Source organism: Lithobates pipiens, unplaced genomic scaffold (genome assembly GCF_037356315.1).
Source record: "Lithobates pipiens isolate NorthernLeopardFrog02 unplaced genomic scaffold, aLitPip1_a1.2 Scaffold_23, whole genome shotgun sequence".
Classification (NCBI taxonomy): Eukaryota; Metazoa; Chordata; class Amphibia; order Anura; family Ranidae; genus Lithobates; species Lithobates pipiens.
Genome location: NW_027507785.1, coordinates 112,969,068 through 112,990,046, shown reverse-complemented (window position 1 = coordinate 112,990,046; position 20,979 = coordinate 112,969,068). Strand labels below are relative to the sequence as shown.

Below are 20,979 nucleotides of genomic sequence, written 5' to 3'. Positions count from 1 at the left end.
GACTATTGTACAGGCCTCTATGTTGTAGATATACTGTATGAGCTTGTTCAACAAAGCAGTGCACAAATTAGTAATAATCTGAAAAGAACAACAGCTTATAGAAACAAAATTTGTTTGGTTGTCATTGGTCATTTTAAACTTGAGTTCCACGCCTAAAATTATTTTATGATTTTTAAGCTGCATTAAAAACGATAAATAACATTTGGAAATTCTTAATTTTTTTTTACTCACCCCTTAATGCCTGTTAGGGGTTACCTCGTAATCTGCCTCCTTGCTCACCTCAGCTCCTTGCGTCACTACCCTCGGCACTGGAAGGAAGATCACCTCTCCCCCCTCCCTCTAGGCAATCATCAGGGACACGTCACAGGTCCCAGATGATTGCACGGCCAGTCACGGCGCAGCTCGTGCATGCGCAGTGGGTGTCCGGCCATGAAGCCACAGTCAGGCGCCCACAGTTACAATGCTGGCACCACCGAGCGGAGGGGGAGACAAGCGGGTCTTCGATCCCCACATCACTGGACCCTGGGACAGGTAAATGTCCGATTATTAAAAGTCAGCAGCTGCAGTATTTGTAGCTGCTTACTTTTAATTTTATTTTTTTCAAGCGGAACTCCGCTTTAAATAGCAATGACTATTGCCTGGTAAACAGAATGGAAATGCGAAGCATATTATTGTACAGCAATGGTGCCTGGATGGCTGAGATACTAAAAATTTAGTTTGTATCTCCTGGGTCTAAACTCTAAAGAATAGAGACGCTACTTTAACCCACACAATACAGGGCACTTTCGCCCCCTTCCTTCCCAGCCCAATTTTCAGCTTTCAGCGCTCTCGCACTTTCAATGACAATTGCGTGGTCATGCTACACTGTACCCAAATTAAATTTTTATCATTTTGTTCGCACAAATAGAGCTTTATTTTTTTGTTATTTATTCACGACTCCGTTTTTTATTTTTTGCGATATAAGCGCAAAAAAAGCGGAAATTTGAAAAAAAAATATATTTTCTTTTTTCTATTTTAAAAGAAATCCAATAAAATCTAATTTTGTCAAATTTAAGCCAAAATGTATTCTGCTATATGTTTTTGGTAAAAAAAATTCCGTTAAGTGTATAATAATTGGTTTGTGTGATCACGGACATATGTACGTAAATGATCAAGTACAGATGTGTGCAGGTGATCACGTACATGTGTGCAGATAATCATTGGAACATGTGATTTTAGTGGGACATATGTGGGGGACATGTGTTTTTTTTATTTGGGGACATGTGTGGTGACATGTGTATTGTGGTGACATGTGTGTTTACACTGTGTGGTGATTTGTGTTTACACTAGACTGGTGATCAGTTAGTAAAAAGCTGTAAAAACAGCTCATACTCACTGATCACCAGCCGGCTGCAGCGGTCTGCTCTCCTCAGCGATGACTTCTGTGTGAGGAGAGGAGGAGCCGATTGCCTAGCAACCGGCTGTTTGTTTACATCACATGATGGCCGTGATTGGACACGGCCATCATGTGATCAGGAGGGCCAATCACAGAGCCCTCCTGCGGATCCGAGATGCGCCGTGTTCGGGTGACACGGGCACATTGGGATCGCGCCGCTGCGCGGGCACGTACGCGCGATCCCCCTCCTTCTGAAGGACGTTCCTGAACGTCCTATCAGAAGTAGATGGCTCCCACCCGGCCAATGCACATATACGGCCGGGTGGGAGCCATCTACTTCTGATAGGACGTTCAGGAACATCCTTCAGAAGGAGGGGGATCGCGCGCGCGTGCCCGCGCAGCGGCGCGATCCCAATGTGCCCGTGTCACCCGAACGCGGCGCATCTCGGATCCGCAGGAGGGCTCTGTGATTGGCCCTCCTGATCACATGATGGCCGTGTCCAATCACGGCCGTCATGTGATGTAAACAAACAGCCAGTTGCTAGAAGTGGTTAAAGGGGTTGTAAACCCTTGAGGTTTTTCACCTTAATGCCGTCCATGCATTAAGGAGTGGCTTCACAACTCCTCCGTGACTGTTCTTGAATTCCCAGCCAGAGCCCTGACTTAAATCCAATTGAGCATCTCTGGAGAGACCAAAAAATGGCTGTCCACCAACGTTTACCATCCAACCTGACAGAACTGGAGAGGATCTGCAAGGAGGAATGGCAGAGGATCCCCAAATCCAGGTGTGAAAAGCTTGTTGCATCTTCCTCGAAAAGACCCATTGCTGTATTAGATCAGGAGGGCGCTTCTACGAATTACTGAGAAAAGGGTCTGAATACTTAGGACCATGTGATATTTCAGTTTTTCCTTTTTAATAAATCTGCAAAAATTTCAACAATTCCGTGTTTTTCTGTCAATATGGGGTGCTGTGTGTACATTAATGAGGAAACAAAATGAACTTAAATGATTTTAGTAAATGGCTGCAATATAACAAAAATGTGAAAAATGTAAGGGGGGTCTGAATAGTTTCCGTCCCCACTGTATATTAGAAGTCTATGGCTAAGCGCAGCAAACCTTTGGTACACTGCACTGCACCCATAGTGTGGGTAAAACGCAGTGCATCAGTGTGAAATCAGCCTTATACTAATATGCCCAGTGTATTGCTTCACACAGACTTTTCTTTCCTGCTGCTGACACCACACTGGAGACCACTAGCTGGAAAAAGAGGTGGAGTGAAGTTGGTATCACTCCACATGGGACAGGAGCCAGCACTACAGAGGAGGTACTGGCTTACGTGGCTCTTGGCAGATAGCTGCCATAACCCTGGTATTGTTATTCACAGCAGGCAGTCCGCTTTAAGATAAAAGTAGTCTGCACGGCGCATTCGCCACGAGACCTTTTATTGGCGGTTTTACTTACCGGAGCCGTTGGAAGTGGTGGAGATGATCTGGTCCTGTGGCCTGATAGGCAGGAAGTCGAGTGAGGGCATGATGGCTCCCACTCGACTCTACGCCCTTGGAGGACCAGAGCAAAGTTAAATGTCACTTCCGCCCAATGGCCTCAAAGGGATCTTTTTTTTTTTATTATTGAAAAGAAAATAGGACACTGGTAAACCCAATCAAAGAAGTTTACTCCCTATATGACCCCTCCTCCTTTCAGGAGCACATCAGTTTTTGTAGCCAAGCAATATACTTAATCCCAAAAGAGGGGCGGGACCTCTGTGTCCCATGATGTACTCCAAGAAAAGGATTTTACAGGCAAGCTGTAATAAAAATCCTATTTTCTTTATTGTACATCATGGGACACAGAGCCTTAAGTAATTACTTAATGGGACGTCCCATAGCAATGCTACTTGAGGGGAGGGAGAAACAACCTGGAGGGTACCCCCAGACTTGAGGATTTATACGGCTGCCTGCAGTACACTGCGCCCAAAGGCGATATCCTCATACCTCCTTACATCCAGCTGATAAAACTTGGTGACTGTATGCACTGAAGACCAAGTTGCGGCCTTACAGATCTGAGCCATGGAGGCCTGGTGACGCACTGCCCAAGTAGCACTAACCGACCTGGTAGAGTGAGCCTTATTTCGAAACGGGAATCTTACCCCTTAAATCATAAGTTTGAATTATTACTTGTCGAATCCACTTAGTGACAGTGGATTTTGACGCTGCCTGTCCTTTCTTAGGACCCTCTGGCAGAATAAATAAGACATCGGTCTTACGAATCTGAGCAGTTGTCTAAAAATAGATTTTCACTGCTCTCACCACATTAAGACAATGGAACATGGTTTTGGAAAAAACAAATGGCAGGACAATATCTTAGTTCAGGTTAAACCTGAAACCACTTTTGATAAAAAAAAAAAAAAAAAAAAGTCTGGGACGGGGGCGTAACACCACTCTGTCCCCATGACAAATCAAATATGGCTTTTTACAAGAAAGATCAAACAATTCCGAAAGCCTGCTTGCTAAGGATATAGCAACCAAAAATACCAACCTCCTTGTCAGAAGGACAAGGGGAATATGTTGTACTGCTTCAAAAGGCTGTTTTTTATGTAACACAGACAAAACTAAGTTCAAGTCCCAAGGGTTCAAGGGAGGTTTGACAGGCGGATTAAGCCATGTCAACCCCTGTATAAAACCCCAGACTAAAGAATGAGTAGCAAGTGGTCTTTTGAAATAAAACCAATAAAGCTGAGACTTGGCCCTTAATAGTACTCAAGGCCAATTTAATTTGTACCCCTTATTGTAGAAAGGCAAGAATTCTGCCTATGATATAACTCCGAGGGTGTCAACCCTTGAATTCACACCAGGAAACATAAGCCCTCCAGACTCTAGAATATATAGTTCTGGAAGCTGGCTTCCTTGCACTAATCAGGGTAGAGATAACTGACCCGCAAAGCCCACATTTCTTCAGAATATGGTTTTAATAGCCAAGCCATTAAATTTTTGAGACCGTGAGGTAGGTTGCAATATTAGTTCCTGAGAGAGCAGATCTGGCTGTAGTGGGAGGGACCATGGGCTCTCCACTGCCATCTTTTTCCGCATACCATGACTTTCTGGGCCATGCTGGACCAGAATTACCAGCTTTTTTTCCATCTTGATCCTGCAAAGAAGTCGAGGCAGCAACTGAATAGGGGGAAATGCATAGATCATTGAGAACTGATCCCATGGGGTCACCAACGCATCTATTCCACATGCAAATGGATCCCTTTTTCTGGCCACAAAGTTGAACAACTTCACGTTGAACATGGACGCTAGAAGATCTACATCTGGAGTCTATCTTTGGCAAACAGCCGAAATATGTTGGGATGAAGAGACCATTCCGCTGGGAATAACTGCTGGCGATTCAAGTAGTCCGCCTGCCAATTCTCTACTCCCAGAATGAAGACTGCCGATAGGCACAGAACATTCCTTTCTGTCCATGTTAGAATATGGTTCACCTCTCTCTGCCCCCTTGCTGATTGATATAGGCCACAGCTGTGGCCTCCTGATAGGACAATCCCGTAACCTGAAAGTTCAGGTCTTTAGAGCCGGACATACTGCCCGAATCTCTAGGATATTGATGGACAAGGTTCTTTACCACTGGCCCTGGACAGTTGTCTTTTCTAGTACTGCTCCCCAGCCTGAAAGGCTGGCATCCGTCGTTACCCCTTTCCATATGACTGGTTTGAAGGATTTTCCTTTCAGCAGATTCTGGGTTAGTAGCCATCAAGTGAGGCTTTGGGACACTCTTGGGAACAGCTGCTTTGGCAAGTCTAAAGCTTGAATTGTTTTGTTCCAAGCAGACAGGATATTGTTTTGCAACAGTCTTAAATGAAACTGGGCATAGGGAACTGCTTCGAATGAAGCCACCATAGTTCCTAGCAACCTCATTCAAAGGCGAATGGAGGGATCACCATTTGACCTAACCATCCTTCCCAACTCTCTTATGGAGTTGATTTTTGCCTGAGGCAAGAACACCCTTTCCTGGGCTGTGTCTATGATCAGATCCAAGTACTCCAGCTTTTTTAGCGGTATTAAAAAAAAGATTTCTCTAGGTTGAAAATCCAACCCAACTTTTCAGATAGTTGGTTGTAGTGCGTATACTTTGCTCCAAACGAGCCACCGACTGATCTATTAGCAATAGATCATCTAGGTAAGCTAGGACCGTTATGCCCTGGTCCCATAACCTGGCTAGAGGTGGGGTCAGCACTTTGGTGAACACCTGGGGTGCTGTGGCTAGCCCGAAGGGCAGGGCTACAAACTGGAAATGCTGCTGTTCTAACTCGAACTGCAGAAACCTTTGATGAGCGGGAAATATAGGAACATGCAGATATGCAACCCTGATGTCGATTGATGCCAGAAGTTCTCCTCCTAGAAGGACAGAAACTACTGACCTGATCATCTCCATGCGAAAGCAGCGGATCTTCAGGAACTGATATAGATTTCTTAGATCTAGAATGCGTCTGATGTCTCCATTTGGTTTTGGTACCATGAAAAGATTTGAATAAAAACCCCAGACCTTGCTCCTTGTGGGGTTCTGTATGATCACCCTTTGAGATATTAATCGGTCTAGTGTTTGAAACAGAGATTGTTCTTTCTCTGGATCTTTGGGAACGCTTGACCTCAGGAAGCGAGATGATACCAGCGTTACCACAGAGATGACCCATCTGTCCTGATCTTTTCAGAAGTCTGAAAATTGCAAAAGTCCCCCCCCCCCCCGGTGAGAGGGGTTGTCTCTTCATAATGAGGCTTTAGGAATCTGGCTTGCAGGTTTCTGACCCCAGGACTTCTTTTGAGCCTGGGTCTGACTCGAAGATCTTCCTCTAGAGTGCGACAGCGGAAGCCCCTGGTGTAAGGGAAAGAGCCGGTTTAAATTAAGGGAGTTTATACTTTCTTTTGACTGGCAAAAGAGTATTGTTCCCATTAGAAATTGTTTAGATATATTCGTCCAATTTTTTTTCCAAATAGTCGCTCCCCATGAAAAGGGAGTCCAGTTAGGAGACCTTTACATGGTGCAAAACTAACAAAAAATTTTAACCACGGGATTCTACGCATATGCACAAGCATAAGCGTAAGGCGGGACGCCTGGTGAATAGAATCTTTAACAGCATCTATGGCAAAGCATAATGCTTTTGGTAGTTCAGCCAAATCCCGAGCTTGTTGTGCAGGAAGCTCTCTAAGGGCATGTTTAAATTAGTCCTTTAAGGATTGACAGACGCTTAGACCCCTTTCATACCACACCGCCCATAGCGTGGGCGCTAAAACGCTGCTTTTTTTAGCGTTTTACCTCTGGATTTGTGGCGCATTTTACCCCCCGCTAGCTGCCGAGAAAGGGTTAAAACTGCCGGCAATACGCCGCAATAGTGGCGTTTTGCCGGCGGTATTACGGCGCTGCCCCATTGATTTCAATGGGGAGCAGCGGTGGAGGAGCGGTAAACACCCCGCTCCTTCACCGCTCCAAAGAAGCTGCTGGCAGGACTTTTCCCTGACGTCCTGCCAGCGCACCGCTGTAGTGTGAAAGCCCTCGGGCTTTCGCACTACACACAATGGTGCAGCTTCTTTCGGGCAGATTGCAGGTGCTATTTCTAACGCTATAGCGCCTGCAAAACGCCCTGGTGTGAAAGGGGTCTTATTGCAGCGACTGCAGACTGAGTAATGGCACCTGCCATGGAAAAAGTAGATCTTAACAGGGATTCCAACTCCTTATCTGTTGGATCCTTTAAGCATTTGTGGCAATAAGCATGGTCTACTGGACATGTTAGGCCTTTATTCACATTGGAAATCACAGCGTGCTGGTCAACTGCTGGTATTTTCCATCTTTTGGAGAATTTCTCCTCCAGGGGATAGAGAATTGCAATTTTCTTAGGAGAGAGAAAATGCTTATCCGGATGATCCCAGTCAGCAAAAAAAAATAAAATAAAATAAGCTGTTCTAGTAATGCATGCAAAGGTTGAGAGGGTTTTAAGGAACCCAAGGAAGAAACCAAACTTTCAGGAGACTCCGTTAGGGGTAGCATGAAAGTAGAATAACCATCTCCATAAGAGATTCTATCAGCAATTCCTCAAAATTGAGAGGCTGAAAAAGGCTCATCTACCGTTGCTTTCTCCCCAGAGGAATCATCATCGGTTTGTTTTTCCTCCTGATCGACTAAGGGTAACACCTCATGGATCTAGTACGCTTCCTATCCATTTGAATGGAGGATGCGATTAAAGCCGCTAATCTTTCTTCCAGACCCTGCAGGGAGGAGGAAAGGACATCTTCAGTCACATATACAGGGGCTGAGATGTGAGCAGCAGTTGCACCATCAATTTGTTCCAAATGGCTCACCCTGGCTTGCCATAACTGGTAATTCAGGCGAGGATGACAGCATGGAAATGCGACTTGGGATCCTAGCGCCTGGGAGTGAAACCTTTATGTGGTGTCTTTTTTGGTAGGCATAGTCCTAAGTACAAAAACAGAGGCACTATACAAATTGCATTTAATCGCTGAAAATAGTCATGACATTTAAAGCCGCTATAAAATTCAACCTAGTGCTGGGAAAAAGGTGTAGTTTCTGTATCAGGAATGCCACCTTGAAACCCTCACATGTCCCACAGCTCTTGTGTCCTTGTGTTGCAGGCTGCTTGTTTTCTCCTCATCAGCCAAGGAGAGACTGTCACAGCTGTTTTGTATTTATTTTTAGCCTGCCATGTGTCCTCATGGACGTTCACGGCATCGCGCTTAGACCCCGCCCCTCCGAGAAAAAATTCTGCCCCTCTTTACTTTTAAAATGTTCCCACACTGGTGCGCCGCGTTTTCAGGTCCACCGACCCAACACGAGGGGAGGGGGTTTAGGGGGAGGGGGGATACGAGGCCCCAGGTACCATCCTTTTAGGCCTCAGTGGCACTTGGATGGATCAAGTGTATGGAGGCTATTTAAATCCAGCATGCATCCCTCATGGAGCTCCTCACAGCACATCTTCACTCGTGACCAACACCTTAAGACACTGGCACAAAAAAAACCTGATGTGCTCCTGGAAGGAGGAGGGGTTATAAAGGGAGTGTACTTCCTTGATTGGGTTTACCAGTGTTAACACCTGAAGAAGCCTATAACCCATTGAGTAATTACTTAAAACTCTGTGTCCCATGATGTACGATAAAGAAATAATATTTTTAAAGTGGGGTACTGCCCACCACTGCAAAAATTAAAAGCCAGCAGCTACAGATACTGCAGCTGCTGGCTTTTAATAATAGGACACTTACCTATCCTGGAGTCCAGCGATGTCGGGTGCATGCCACCGCCATTGCAAGTAAGGGAACTTGGCAGTGTAGCCTTACCGGGAACCCTACTGCTCATGCACGAGGCTCCACTCCTCTCTCCTACTGGACCAGCGACAGGGAGAGGAGGAGGGAGCCGAACGGTGACATCATGGGCCATGGCCCAGACTCCTGGAAGGATGCTTGTTATATTTGCTGTGGAATCTAAGGGGTTAATCCCCTGCATTGTGAAAAAAGGCTGTTTGATCCTGTCTTCTCTAATCCTCCCCTTTTCCTGTGCCCAATCCATCTGCTGATAGTAGTACAGAGCCTTGGAGGCACTCTGTGCATGCTCAGTTTGGTGTGTAGAGTTTTGCTAAAGAGTTTTTTTTTTTTTTTTGGGGGGGGGGTTGCATGTGATCAGCACAGGGGCCAATCAACACTGTAAAAGCAGAGGGTCAGGGGTCATGCAGCCTCATAGGACAGTCAAAAGAGAATGAAAACTCTTCTTACAAGCTTTAACAAGACACTGATAGAAGTCATAAGACTGCCATATACTGCTAATGAGTAAGGCTGGGTTCACACTAGAACGCGCAGCGGCTCACAGCAGGAGTCCAGTGCGTCTCCATTCACTTTCAGGTCCAATTTCAGCTAAATTCAAACCTGAAATAGACCAAAAGACGCACAGGACTCCTGTGCAATTCACCCGGAGCCGCTGCAGAGATGTGTGAACCGGCTCCATAAAGAGTCGGTCACAATCTATGTGAATTGGATGCGGGAAATCCACATCCAATTTGCGCAAGTGTGAACCCAGCCTAAAAAGGTATTGAGCAGTTTATATTTACTAAAATAATTGCATTTCAATGTTCTGTGTGAGACCAGATATAGTGAATGCAGGGTCCTGGGTTTAGTTACACTTTAAGGCTTTTTTGCCAACTTGACATTTGCACAGACAATCAGGTTAATTTGAGTATTTTGCTCTAATAGCATCACATGAAATCCAAAGCAAGGAAAAAAGTACATTCAAAAAAGATGTAATATAGCGTCATTACAAATACAGTATATAAGATAGTTAGACTATAAACCAATTAAATCATATATTTTTTAGCAGTTTTTCATTTTGCAAACGTGAACACATTTTCTGCAGTGTTATGCATAAGATATAGGTAGGTACCTTTTTAAAAGTTTTTATCTTTTTATTTTATAATAGAGTGATCTGTCAAGTATTAGTGCTAACTGTGTGCACATTGGAGAGATTTTTTACTACTCCCTGTTCTGGTGACACAACAGGAAATAAGGATCCATAAGAGAGATTCTGCCCTCTACCTGTCCTGGCAGTGCAACAGGAAGTGGAGCAAAAAAATCCCCAACAGGGTAACAGACAGCAATACACACTCTCACACAGGTTTAAAGGGGCTGTAAACCCTCAAGGTTTTTCATCTTAATGCATAGAACGCATGCAAACCTTCTGTAGTGTAGCCCCCAGAGTCCCCCTTTTATTTACCTGAACCCAATCGTTCCAGTGACGGGGATGAGCACAGAAGCTCCAGCCACAGTTGCGGGTCCTCATTGGATAGATTGATAGCAACGGGAGCCATTGACTCCCACTGCTGTTAATTAAATCCAGTGACACAGGAGTCGGGGAGGGGCCAAGTCCGACTCTCTGTGTCAATGGACGCAGCAGCAGGAATCTGGAGTGCACCCACACAAGTGCCCGAGAAGAGGAGGAGCCAGGAGCATTGCATAGTATAGTAGTCCATTATGTGTCACTTACCTGACACAGGAGCAGCAAAGTCACCGCTGTCACCTGTAGTCCGGCGCATCCATCTTCTCGGTGGGTCTCGCTGCTCCGCCGCTGTCATTCGGTGAAGCCGCGATGACGTCACTCCCGCGCATGCGCACGCGAGCCGCCACGAGCGCCATATTCGCTGTTGACGGTGCCGTGCTCAGTGCGCCTGCGCGCCGCTGTCTACGGCGCATGCGACGTAGACAGCGGTGCCTGTCTTTCTGAAAAGATCTCCTAAACCGTGTAGGTTTAGGAGATATTTCCTGGACCTACAGGTAAGCCTTAATCTAGGCTTACCTGTAGGTCAAAGTGTGTTGTAAGGGTTTACAACCACTTTAAGAATCCTGTATATTAGATAAACCTCTTCTTTTCCAGCCTCTCAACATTTTTAGCCCTGCTAAAAACTTTAAAATAATGTTCAATTTAGGAAACCTGCTAAGAATTAAATCTACAGCTCATGGTACAATAGTAAGATCAAAAAGTTAGATATATAATAACAATAATGACAAGGAAAAAAAAATTCAATAACAATCACATAAAAATAATGTCCCAAAAAGAAACTTGGACAAACTCCCTTACTATGGTGGTCAGTACAAAAATGCCTGAAAACATTGGTGGCCCGTGGAGAAATGCCTCCCTTACATTGGTGGCCCGTGGAGAAATGCCTCCCTTACATTGGTGGCCCGTGGAGAAATGCCTCCCTTACATTGGTGGCCCGTGGAGAAATGCCTCCCTTACATTGGTGGCCGGTGAAAAAATGCCTCCCTTACATTGGTGGCCGGTGAAAAAATGCCTCCCTTACATTGGTGGCCGGTGAAAAAATGCCTCCCTTACATTGGTGGCCGGTGGAGAAATGCCTCCGGTACATTGGTGGCCGGTGGAGAAATGCCTCCCTTACATTGGTGGTCAGTGGAGAAAAGCCTCCCTTACATTGGTGGTCAGTGGAGAAAAGCCTCCCTTACATTGGTGGTCAGTGGAGAAATGCCTCCCTTACATTGGTGGTCAGTGGAGAAATGCCTCCCTTACATTGGTGGTCAGTGGAGAAATGCCTCCCTTACATTGGTGGTCAGTGGAGAAATGCCTCCCTTACATTTATACTAATTGGGGCAGTGCCTCCTTACACTGGTGGTCATTGGAGACCTGTCTCTTTACACTGGTGGTCAGTGGAGAAATGCCTCCCTTATACTGATGGCTATTGGAGCAATGCCTCTTTACATTGGTTGTCAATGGAGAAATGTCTTCTGTATATTATAGTCAGTGAGAGATGGTTTCCTTACATCTGTGCTCAGTGAGGGGGAAGAATGTATTGGTGGATAGTGAAAAGAATTCACCATTTCATTAGAGGTGGAAGGGGGGAGGGCATTGAAAGGGGAACTCTGATGTGAAGGAGAACTGTGATATAGAGGGGCTGTGTGACTTAAAGAGGCACTATATGAAGTGTAATGACCACTGTGTGTGCAATGCTCAAAGAAATGTCGAGACCTGTATTAATTTTCTTATGAAAAACTTTAATAAAAAAAATAATTGAAAAAAATAAATTAAAAAAAGAGGCACTATGATGTAAGGGGAACTGTGATGTAAAGGGCACTGTAACATAAAGGGTAACTATGATTCAAGGGGCACTTTGTTATATAGGGGCACTGTGATGTAAAAAGTGCACTGTATTGTAAGGGGCACTGCAATGTAAAGGGGGCTGGGATGTGAAGGGGAACTGAGGATACTGTTGGACTTCTTAAAAGGGGGGCTGTGATGTAAAGGGGGACTATGGAAATTGATGTAAAGGGGGGGGGGGTTGAAATGTGAAGGAGGGCTGAGAACACTGATGTAAAGAGGGGCCTATGATGAGGGTAGGCTAAAGACACTGCTGTATGGGGGTAGGGGGGTTGGGATCTGCAAAGTAAAGGGGGACCATGATGTTCTATAGTGCAAACATGAGATTTGGACCTCGGCCAGAAGAAAATTTTACTGACTGGACCTCCGTAAATTTAAATTCAAGACCCCTGCTCTAAATGGAACCTTAGTTGAAAGTGGCTGTCCTATACAGATGAAAATATTATACCCGTTTACAAAATAAAACATATACAGAGGATTATGAAGATTATGAAAAGGAAACATTCTGTTCGGCCATTATTAGAAGATGTGGTCAGTAACTACAGCTTACATATTTCTCTGTGCAGCTTTCCTTAAAAGAAGCTTCTCCACTTAGATGCAATAAATCGCCTGCCCTTGACATGTAATGACTGCCAAACAGCATAGCAATTGGCATGTTTTTCTGCCCTCTGCACATAATATGAATGAACTGTATAGGGATCAGTTACAGAGTGTCAAAAATAACTGATGTATTCTGCAGGATGCCAAGAGACAGAGTATAACACAGACATTTAAGGGCAGCCAAACATTTATGGAGCAATCGATTGGCCTTGCTGTCTTGCAGCTTCATTGTGTTTGCAATTTATTAACTGAGACCACATTTCACAACTGGAGGATCATTCCGGTAGTTTCTAGTTTTTGGTCATAAACAGCTTTCTAATTTAGTTTACAAATACATACTGCTAGAATTAAAGTGAACGTTCATCCCAACACTAAAATCTCGAAATCTTAATCTACTGGCATCACAATCTAAGACTAAAGCCCCATTCACACCTGAGCGTTTTGGAGCTTGAAGCTACAAAACGCCTGAGAGGGAAAAAAAATCTATTATTCTCAATGGAGATGGTTCACGTCTTCACTCCAAGTCGCCTGAAGCCGAACACCTGAAGCTCAAACAAGTTCTGGACCATTTTTTGTCCCTCAAATCGGGCAGATTTGGGCGTTTTTCTTCTTTCAACATTGGTGACCTTTTGCCCTGCACAAAATCGCGTCAAAACGCGGTAAAAAAAAAAACACCGTAAAAATCTCACGATTTTCTGAATGAAAACACTATGCTCAGGTGTGAATGGGGCCTAACCTATCTAGCCCTGTAAAGAAGAAATCTCAATATATACCTTTTTTATACCTATGACGAAGCTCCAATCCCGTCTCCAGTGGTGGAAGCTCTGCCTGGTCTCCAACGGCAGAAGCTCTGCAGAAGAGACAGCCGACAACAGCTGTGAAATGCTTGGAAAGTGCCGCCTCCCCATAAGCGTTATTATGGGGCTTCAGAGAAGCTGCTAACGGCTCAGCGTGGGACCGACCGGAGTGGCTTTAGAAAAGGTATGTGTTGAGATTTCTTCTTTACAAAGCTAGAAAGGTTAGTCTTAGATCGTGGATGCCAGTAGATTTGGAGATTTTAGTATTCAGGTGAACTTCTACTTTTATGCTTCAAAATGGGTAACCTTAATTGGTCTATAACCACTTGCCAACCGCTGCACGCCGATATACATAGGCACAATGGCAGCGGTGCGCAAATGGGTGTACCTTTATGTCCCCTTTATGAGGTGGGGATAGCAGGCGTGCACGCGGGACCAGGTTACTCGATGTCCGACGGTCTCCTGGCGATCGTGTCACAGAGCCTCAGAACAGGGACGTGCCTATGTAAACAAGGCATTTCCCCGTTCTGGCTTGTGTCATGACTCACTCCTAGGACACACTTAAACCCTTCATCGCTCCCTAGTGGTTAACCTCTTCACTACCAGTGTCATTTACACAGTAATCAGTGCATTTTTATAGCCCGATAAAAAAATAAAAAAAGAAAAGAAAAAAACTGCAGATCGCTGCCATTACTAATAAAAAAAAATTAAAAATGAAAATGCCATAAAACTATCCCCTATTTTGTAGACGCTATAACTTTTGTGCAAACCAATCAATATACGTTTATTGTATTTATTTTTTACCAAAAATATGTAGAAGAATACGTATCGGCCTAAACTGAGGAAAAAAAATAGTTTTTCTATATATTTTTGGAGGATATTTATTATAGCAAAAAAGTAAAAAATAATGTGTTTTTTCCAAAATTGTCATTCTTTTTTTGTTTATAGCACAAATAAAAGCCACAGAAGTGATCAAATACCACCAAAAGAAAGCTCTATTGGTGGGAAAAAAAGGGACATCAATATTGTTTGGGCTCAACATCGCATGACTGTGCAATTGTCAGTTAAAGCGACGCAGTGCCGAATCGCAAAAAGTGCTCTGGTCGGGAAGGGGGTAAAATCCTCCAGGGGGGCTGAAGCGGATAATCTGTAAAATGCGTCTATTGTCTGTAAGTATAACTCTGCAAGTCTAAATCTGTCATATAGCGACATTATAGATGTTTAGTGTTGCTGTTAAAGATTTTGTAAACCTCCATTGGTAAGTTGTACCTATAGGTAAGCCTATAATAAGGCTTAAATATAGGTACTGTAAATATCTATTAAACGTGCGCCGTTTAGGAGATATTTGCTGTACACTGCACTGATAAGGTCATCGGTGCATGCGCTGTGAAGAAGCGGTGGCTGTGCTGTTTCTTCAATAGCGAGTGCCATTACTGGCGGTTCACAAACGCATGTGCGGGAGTGACGTCACACGACTCCAGCCCCAGAGGGGCGAACATGGATGCGGCCTGCAGCGGGGACAGCGCTGGCTTCATTTGTAGGTAAGTGTCACATATTGTGCTAGTAAGTGAGTGATGCATACTAGCACATTATGCTTTTTACTTTGCAAGGGAAAAGAAGGAAGTAAAACCCATCATCCTCTTTAAGCTGGTCATATATGGATCAGTTTTTTTGTCCAACAAGCAGGTTAAAGTTGAACAATAAAAAATTGACCCGATTCCCCCATCCACACACTTGATGTGAATGCAGGAAGCCTCCCTGCTGTGTCATTGTATTCTGACAGTGGGGAGACCTCCCTGCGGCAAGAATACACAGATCACCGCTGTGGTCTATAGCCTGCATCACTGATCAAGTGAGAAAATGCAGGCATGCCAGTGTAACGGAAGTTGATCAGTAGATCGACTTTTGTTCAACCACAGTTGCCACACATGGATCGAAACATAGCTGATCCTTGCTGACCCAGTGAAATTTCGATCCATGTATGGCCAGCTTTAGAGATTGAGCCTTTGAACCCGAGTGGTGGGTTAAGCGCTATTGCTGTGTTCTGCGATAACTTGTTCTTTTACTGGTTTTAATAAAGATACATTTTTACACCATATAAAATTCGTTTTCACCATGTCAGAGATTAGTGTGCTGTTGCCACATCCTTGGTATATATAAAAAGCTTGGGACTTTAAAGGCAACAACAGCACAAGTGTAGAGTAAAAAGTATTTATTATTGCACATAAAATTTGATCATCCAAACATGTAATAATCAATTTACAAAAACATACCATACCAAAAAGACAAAAAAATAAAACATAGCAAGCACAGAAAAGTGAGAATACTCTCCAATTATTGAAAAATCTCCGGTACCCGATGCGTTTCTGGTTCAAGTCCTTCGTCAGGGGTATAGGATAGGAGAATATGTAATCATAAATGTGTCAAAAGATAAGCAGAAGCTGATATGAAGGCGTATATTCCACTATGCAAACAAAAACAGCTGGTAAAACACTGCAGAAGATGGCGTCACTGGAAGCCTACCGACTCTGCCCCACGGAGTCAACAAGTATCAGATGGCAGCCCCTCCATATACTGGTTGGTCACAGGTCAAAGTGGTATGCGGGGTGCAGCAAGGGAGCTGTAGACACAGTTTTCAATCTGATGACTGTAGAGTGATGCCATCCAAAGCCTTAATATAGCGCACTCAGTGTCACTTGAAAAAAAAAAAAGACACCCTGTACTTAGAGCAGCTAATCAGCGTCTGGCATCCATCTAAGTAGCCCTGCCAAGAGAGATAGATACCGGACGCGGATTAGCTGCTCTAAGTACAGGGTGTGATTTTGCAAGTGACCCTGAGTGCGCTATATACGGACCAGGGGAGGCTATATTGAGGCTTTGGATGGCGTCACTCTACAGTCATCAGACTGAAGACTGTGTCTACAGCTCCCTTGCTGCACCCCGCATACCACTTTGACCTGTGACCAACCAGTAAATCCCATTTGATTGTCAGGACTAAGGATGAGCTCCGGTGTGTTCGCATGGTCCACGTACAGAGCTCGCCAGGAAGTCGGCGCAGCACTGCGCTAATCACAGCCAGTGAGACATTGCCCCGATGCGCGGCTGCAGAGATTGGGCAATGTGACACTGCCTGTGATTAGCGCAGCGCTGACTTCCTGGCGAGCTCTGTACGTGGAGCATGCGAACACACCGGAGCTCATCCTTAGTCAAGAGCAGGAGAATTTATTTAGGGTTGTTCCTCGGTGGTAAATTATGCTAATAGCAATCTACATTTTAAATTATTATATATATAAAAAAATTTAGTCAGTTTTCCTTTGATGATAAAAAAAAAAACACAAATCAGAAGATATTCATTGCCATTTACCAGCAAAAGAATGCCCAATTTGTCTGAAGACAATGCCATATGACCCCCCTGGATACACTATAGCTGTGATGATGATATGTACAGTTTTACTAACATGTCAAAGCTGCACAATTGTACTTAAGGATTAGGATTTGTTTATCCCTAGACAGTGAGGGGTTACACTCTCAGTAGGGACAAGGCACAGACATCAATAAAAAGCTGACAGAGGTGCAAACCCAAGCTAATACTAGAACAGGAGGTCTTCCTGGAGCTGTGAGCTTATATACACAGTACAAGTAAAAATCTCTCACTATGATGTCATTGGGGATCAGGAAGGTCACTCAGTCAGCCCATATCAGTGAGGGGACCCCAGTGTGAGCCCCGACCACCGTCCCCTGTCCTGTGTATAAGTCCTGTGTATAGATCAGTGCGCACCCCTCCCCTCCCCCATTTACCATACACCAGCTTCTTCATCTCACGGTACCGGTTCCACAGCTGGGATTTGCTGTCGGCTTTCTCCCCGGGGCTGTGCTTTGCTGAGTGTCCTCTGCCCTCCGTGCCCGGCGGCTGCTGGTGAGGAGGGGTGCTCAGCCTGGCACACAGGACCCGGCTATAGACGGAGAAGCCCGCTTTTCCCCGGACACACAGCGCAGACATCGTGCTACAAAGACCAACGCAGGAGAGAAATGAGTGCGCCCCGTGCGGGGAGTGAGAGAACTGCAGGTGCCCGTTCGTCACTGGCATGAGTGCAGATGTGTTGTTGTTTTTTTTTTTTTATGTTTATTATTTTTTGGATTAGATAAAAGGTTACAAAACAGAGTATATCAAACAAAGCATATACTATGTATAAAGGTGACAACTGTATATACAAACTATTTAAAGCGGACTTTCAGTCATTTTTTTCAACTTTCCATCTATTAAAGCGGTAGTAAACCCGCTAATGTTTTTTTTTTTTTACCACCTGCAAAGCAAAAGGCATAATGATCTAGTATGTACCGCATACTAGCTCATTATGAAATACTTACCTTAGAACAAGGCCCCTACATCTGGCCCGATCCACGCCGAGGGAGATGACATGCTCCCTCAGCGTTTCTTCCGGGTATTGCAGCTCCGGCGCTGTGAGTGGCCGGAGCCGCGATATCGTCACTCCCGCGCATGCGCGCGGGAGATTTCATCCCGGACGGTCGGCCTTTGACGGATTTTCAGCCGAGAATCCCCCTTGTGCGCATGCGCCGCTGCAGTCAGCGGCGCATACCGCGGGGAATATCTTTTTTTTACCTACAGGTAAGCCTTATTATAGGCTTTCCTGTAGGTAAAAGTAAAAAAAAAAGAGTATATAACCACTTTAAATCTTCTGCCCTTGTTGTTTTACCTTTGTAAAGTAAAACATTTTTTTTTCATTCCTTCCATTTGACTAGATACGGCATTCGTTATATCGGATAATTTGTAACTTCGGATAAATTCGTATTCTTTATGGTCAGTGGTCACTAACAGCCAAATTTGAAAGGAAATTCCATAACTATAATTTAATACTTAGTAATAGTTAACTTATTATTAGTTAGTTATTAATTCAGATTTTCGGATTTTCTGGTTTTCAAATTTTCGGAATTTCATGCTTTTGAATTTTCATTCTTATTTTCATATTTTCCAAGTTCCGAAATTTCGTATTTTCAAATTTTGAATTTTTAGAATTTCAGAATTGTAAAATTAGAAAATTTTAGAATTTCTGGATTTTCAAATTTACGAGTATTCGGAAAAAGTCCCCAGAGAGCCTCAGTCTTGCATCAGGGTCCCCAGAGAGCCTCCCACTTACATCAGAACCTCCGGAGAGCTTCAGCCATGCATCAGGGTACCCAGAGGGCATCCCACTTACATCAGGGTCCCCAGAGAGCCTCAGTCTTGCATCAGTGTCCCCAGAGAGCCTTCTCCTTACATCAAGGTCCCCAGATAACCCCCCCCCCTTACATCATAGTCCCCAGAGAGCCTCAGCCATGCATCAGGGTACCCAGAGGGCATCCCACTTACATCAGGGTCCCCAGAGAGCCTCAGTCTTGCATCAGTGTCCCCAGAGAGCCTTCTCCTTACATCAAGGTCCCCAGATAACCCCCCCCCCCCTTACATCATAGTCCCCAGAGAGCCTCAGCCATGCATCAGGGTACCCAGAGAGCCCCCCCCCCTTACATCAGAGTCCCCAGAGGGCATCCCACTTACATCAGGGTCCCCAGAGAGCTCCCCTTACATCAGGATCCCCAGAAAGCCTCCACCTTTCATCAGGGTCCCCAGAGAGTATCCCTCTTACATCAAGGTCCCCAGAGAGCCCCCCTCACATTAGGGTCCCCAGAGAGCCTCCACCTTTCATCAGGGTCCCCAGAGAGCCCCCCTTTTTACATCAGGGTCCCCAGAGAGCCCCCTCACATCAGGGTCCCCAGAGAGCCCCCCTCACATCAGGGTCCCCAGAGAGCCTCCCTTACATCAGGGTCCCCAGAGAGAGGGCACCTCCATGAGTCTTCCGGGGTATCGCGGCTCTGGCGCTGTGAGTGGGCGGAGCCGCGATATCGTCACTCCCGCACATGCACGTGGGAGATTTCTTTCCAGCAGGGTCCGGAGTCTGCTGGGCTTTCAGCCGAGAATCCCCCGTGTGCATGCGTCGCTGCAGTCAGCGGCTCATTGTGAGGGGAATATCTCCTAAACCATGTAGGTTTACAAGATATTTCTTATTATAGGCTTACCTGTAGGTAAAAGTAAAAACAAAAAGACTATACAACCGCTTTAAATAAGAAAAAAAAATTAAAGCGCCCCATCCCTCCGAGCTCACACGAACGCAGAAGCGAACACATACGCTTTTAGCTCACATATATAAACAGTGTTCAAACCACACATGTGACATATCACCACGATCATTAGAGTGAGATCAATAATCTCCTCTGTAACTCCAAACTGGTAACCTGTATACATTTTTATAAGTCATCTATGTCGATTTTTAGTACCAAAGTTTGTTGCCATTCCACGAGCGTGCACAATTTTAAAGCATGATATGTTAGGTATCAATTTACTCGACATAACATAATTTTTCACACTGTACAAAAAAATTGAGCTAACCTTACTGTTTTCTTAATTTCTATTCAAAAAAGTTGTTTTTTTGTTTTTTTTTAAATGCGATTGTAAGACTGCTGCGCTAATATGGTGGGACATAAAGTATTGCAATGATCTCCATTTTATTCTCTAGGGTCTCTGCTAAAAAAAAAAAATACATAGTGTAATTTCATAGTAAAACACACCGATTTTAACTTGTAAGCAACGAGTGTCAGAAATAGGCTTGGTCCTTCAGTGGTCAAAAAAGTGATCTTTTTTTTTCTTTAACCGGTTCCCGACCAGCGCATGCCGATGTACGTCGGCAGAATGGCACGGGCAGGCATATTGGCGTACAGGTAAATCCAATCTTTAATGCCGCCCTGCCATCGCAAGCGTGCTGCCGGCGGCACGCTCGCGTGGCGGTCGGGACACCCGTGAGTCGTCTCACGGGGCGGTGAATGGAGAAATGCTGTTGTAAACACCATTTCTCCATTCTGCCTAGCAACTAGTGATGCTGATCTCTGCTCCATGTGATTGGAGCAGAGATCAGTGTTCACTAAATGAAAGCCCAACCCCCCACAGTTAGTAACACACCCCTAGGAACACTTAACCCCTACACTGCCACCCACTGGTTAACCCCTTCACTGCCAGTGTCATTTACACAGGAATCACTGCATTTATATAGCAGTGATTGCTGTATTAATGCCAATGGTCCCAAAAATGTATCAAAAATGTCCGATGTGTCCCCATAATGTCGCAGTCACAATAAAAATCGCTGATCGCCGCCATTACTAGTAAAAAAAAATGATTAATAAAAATGCCATACAACTATCCCCTATTTTGTAAACGCTATAACTTTTGCGCAAAGCAATCAATAATCGCTTATTGCGATTTTTTTAACCAAAAATATGTAGAAGAATACGTATCGGCCTAAACTGAGGGGAAAGAATGTTTTTTATATATCTTTGGGGGATATTTATTATAACAAAAAGTAAAAAAATATTGTGTTTTTTTCAAAATTGTCGCTCTATTTTTGTTTATAGCGCAAAAAATTAAAACCGCAGAGGTGGCAGTACTCATACGTCTATTTCACAAAGACAACCTCTGGATATGATGCCGAGCACGTGCACTCAACT

General features: G+C 44.6%; 1 protein-coding gene across 2 annotated transcripts in view; it reads right to left on the bottom strand.

The window, feature by feature from the left end:
• Positions 1-17,463, bottom strand: part of NT5DC2 (5'-nucleotidase domain containing 2) — a 216,158-nt gene extending 198,695 nt beyond the window's left edge. For both annotated transcript variants that reach the window (XM_077452221.1, XM_077452220.1), the window contains exon 1: positions 17,227-17,463. In XM_077452221.1, the coding sequence (XP_077308347.1) occupies positions 17,227-17,428 (202 nt within the window). In that variant the 5' untranslated portion in view covers positions 17,429-17,463. The remainder of the gene's footprint in view (positions 1-17,226) is intronic.
• Positions 17,464-20,979: the final 3,516 nt, after the last annotated feature.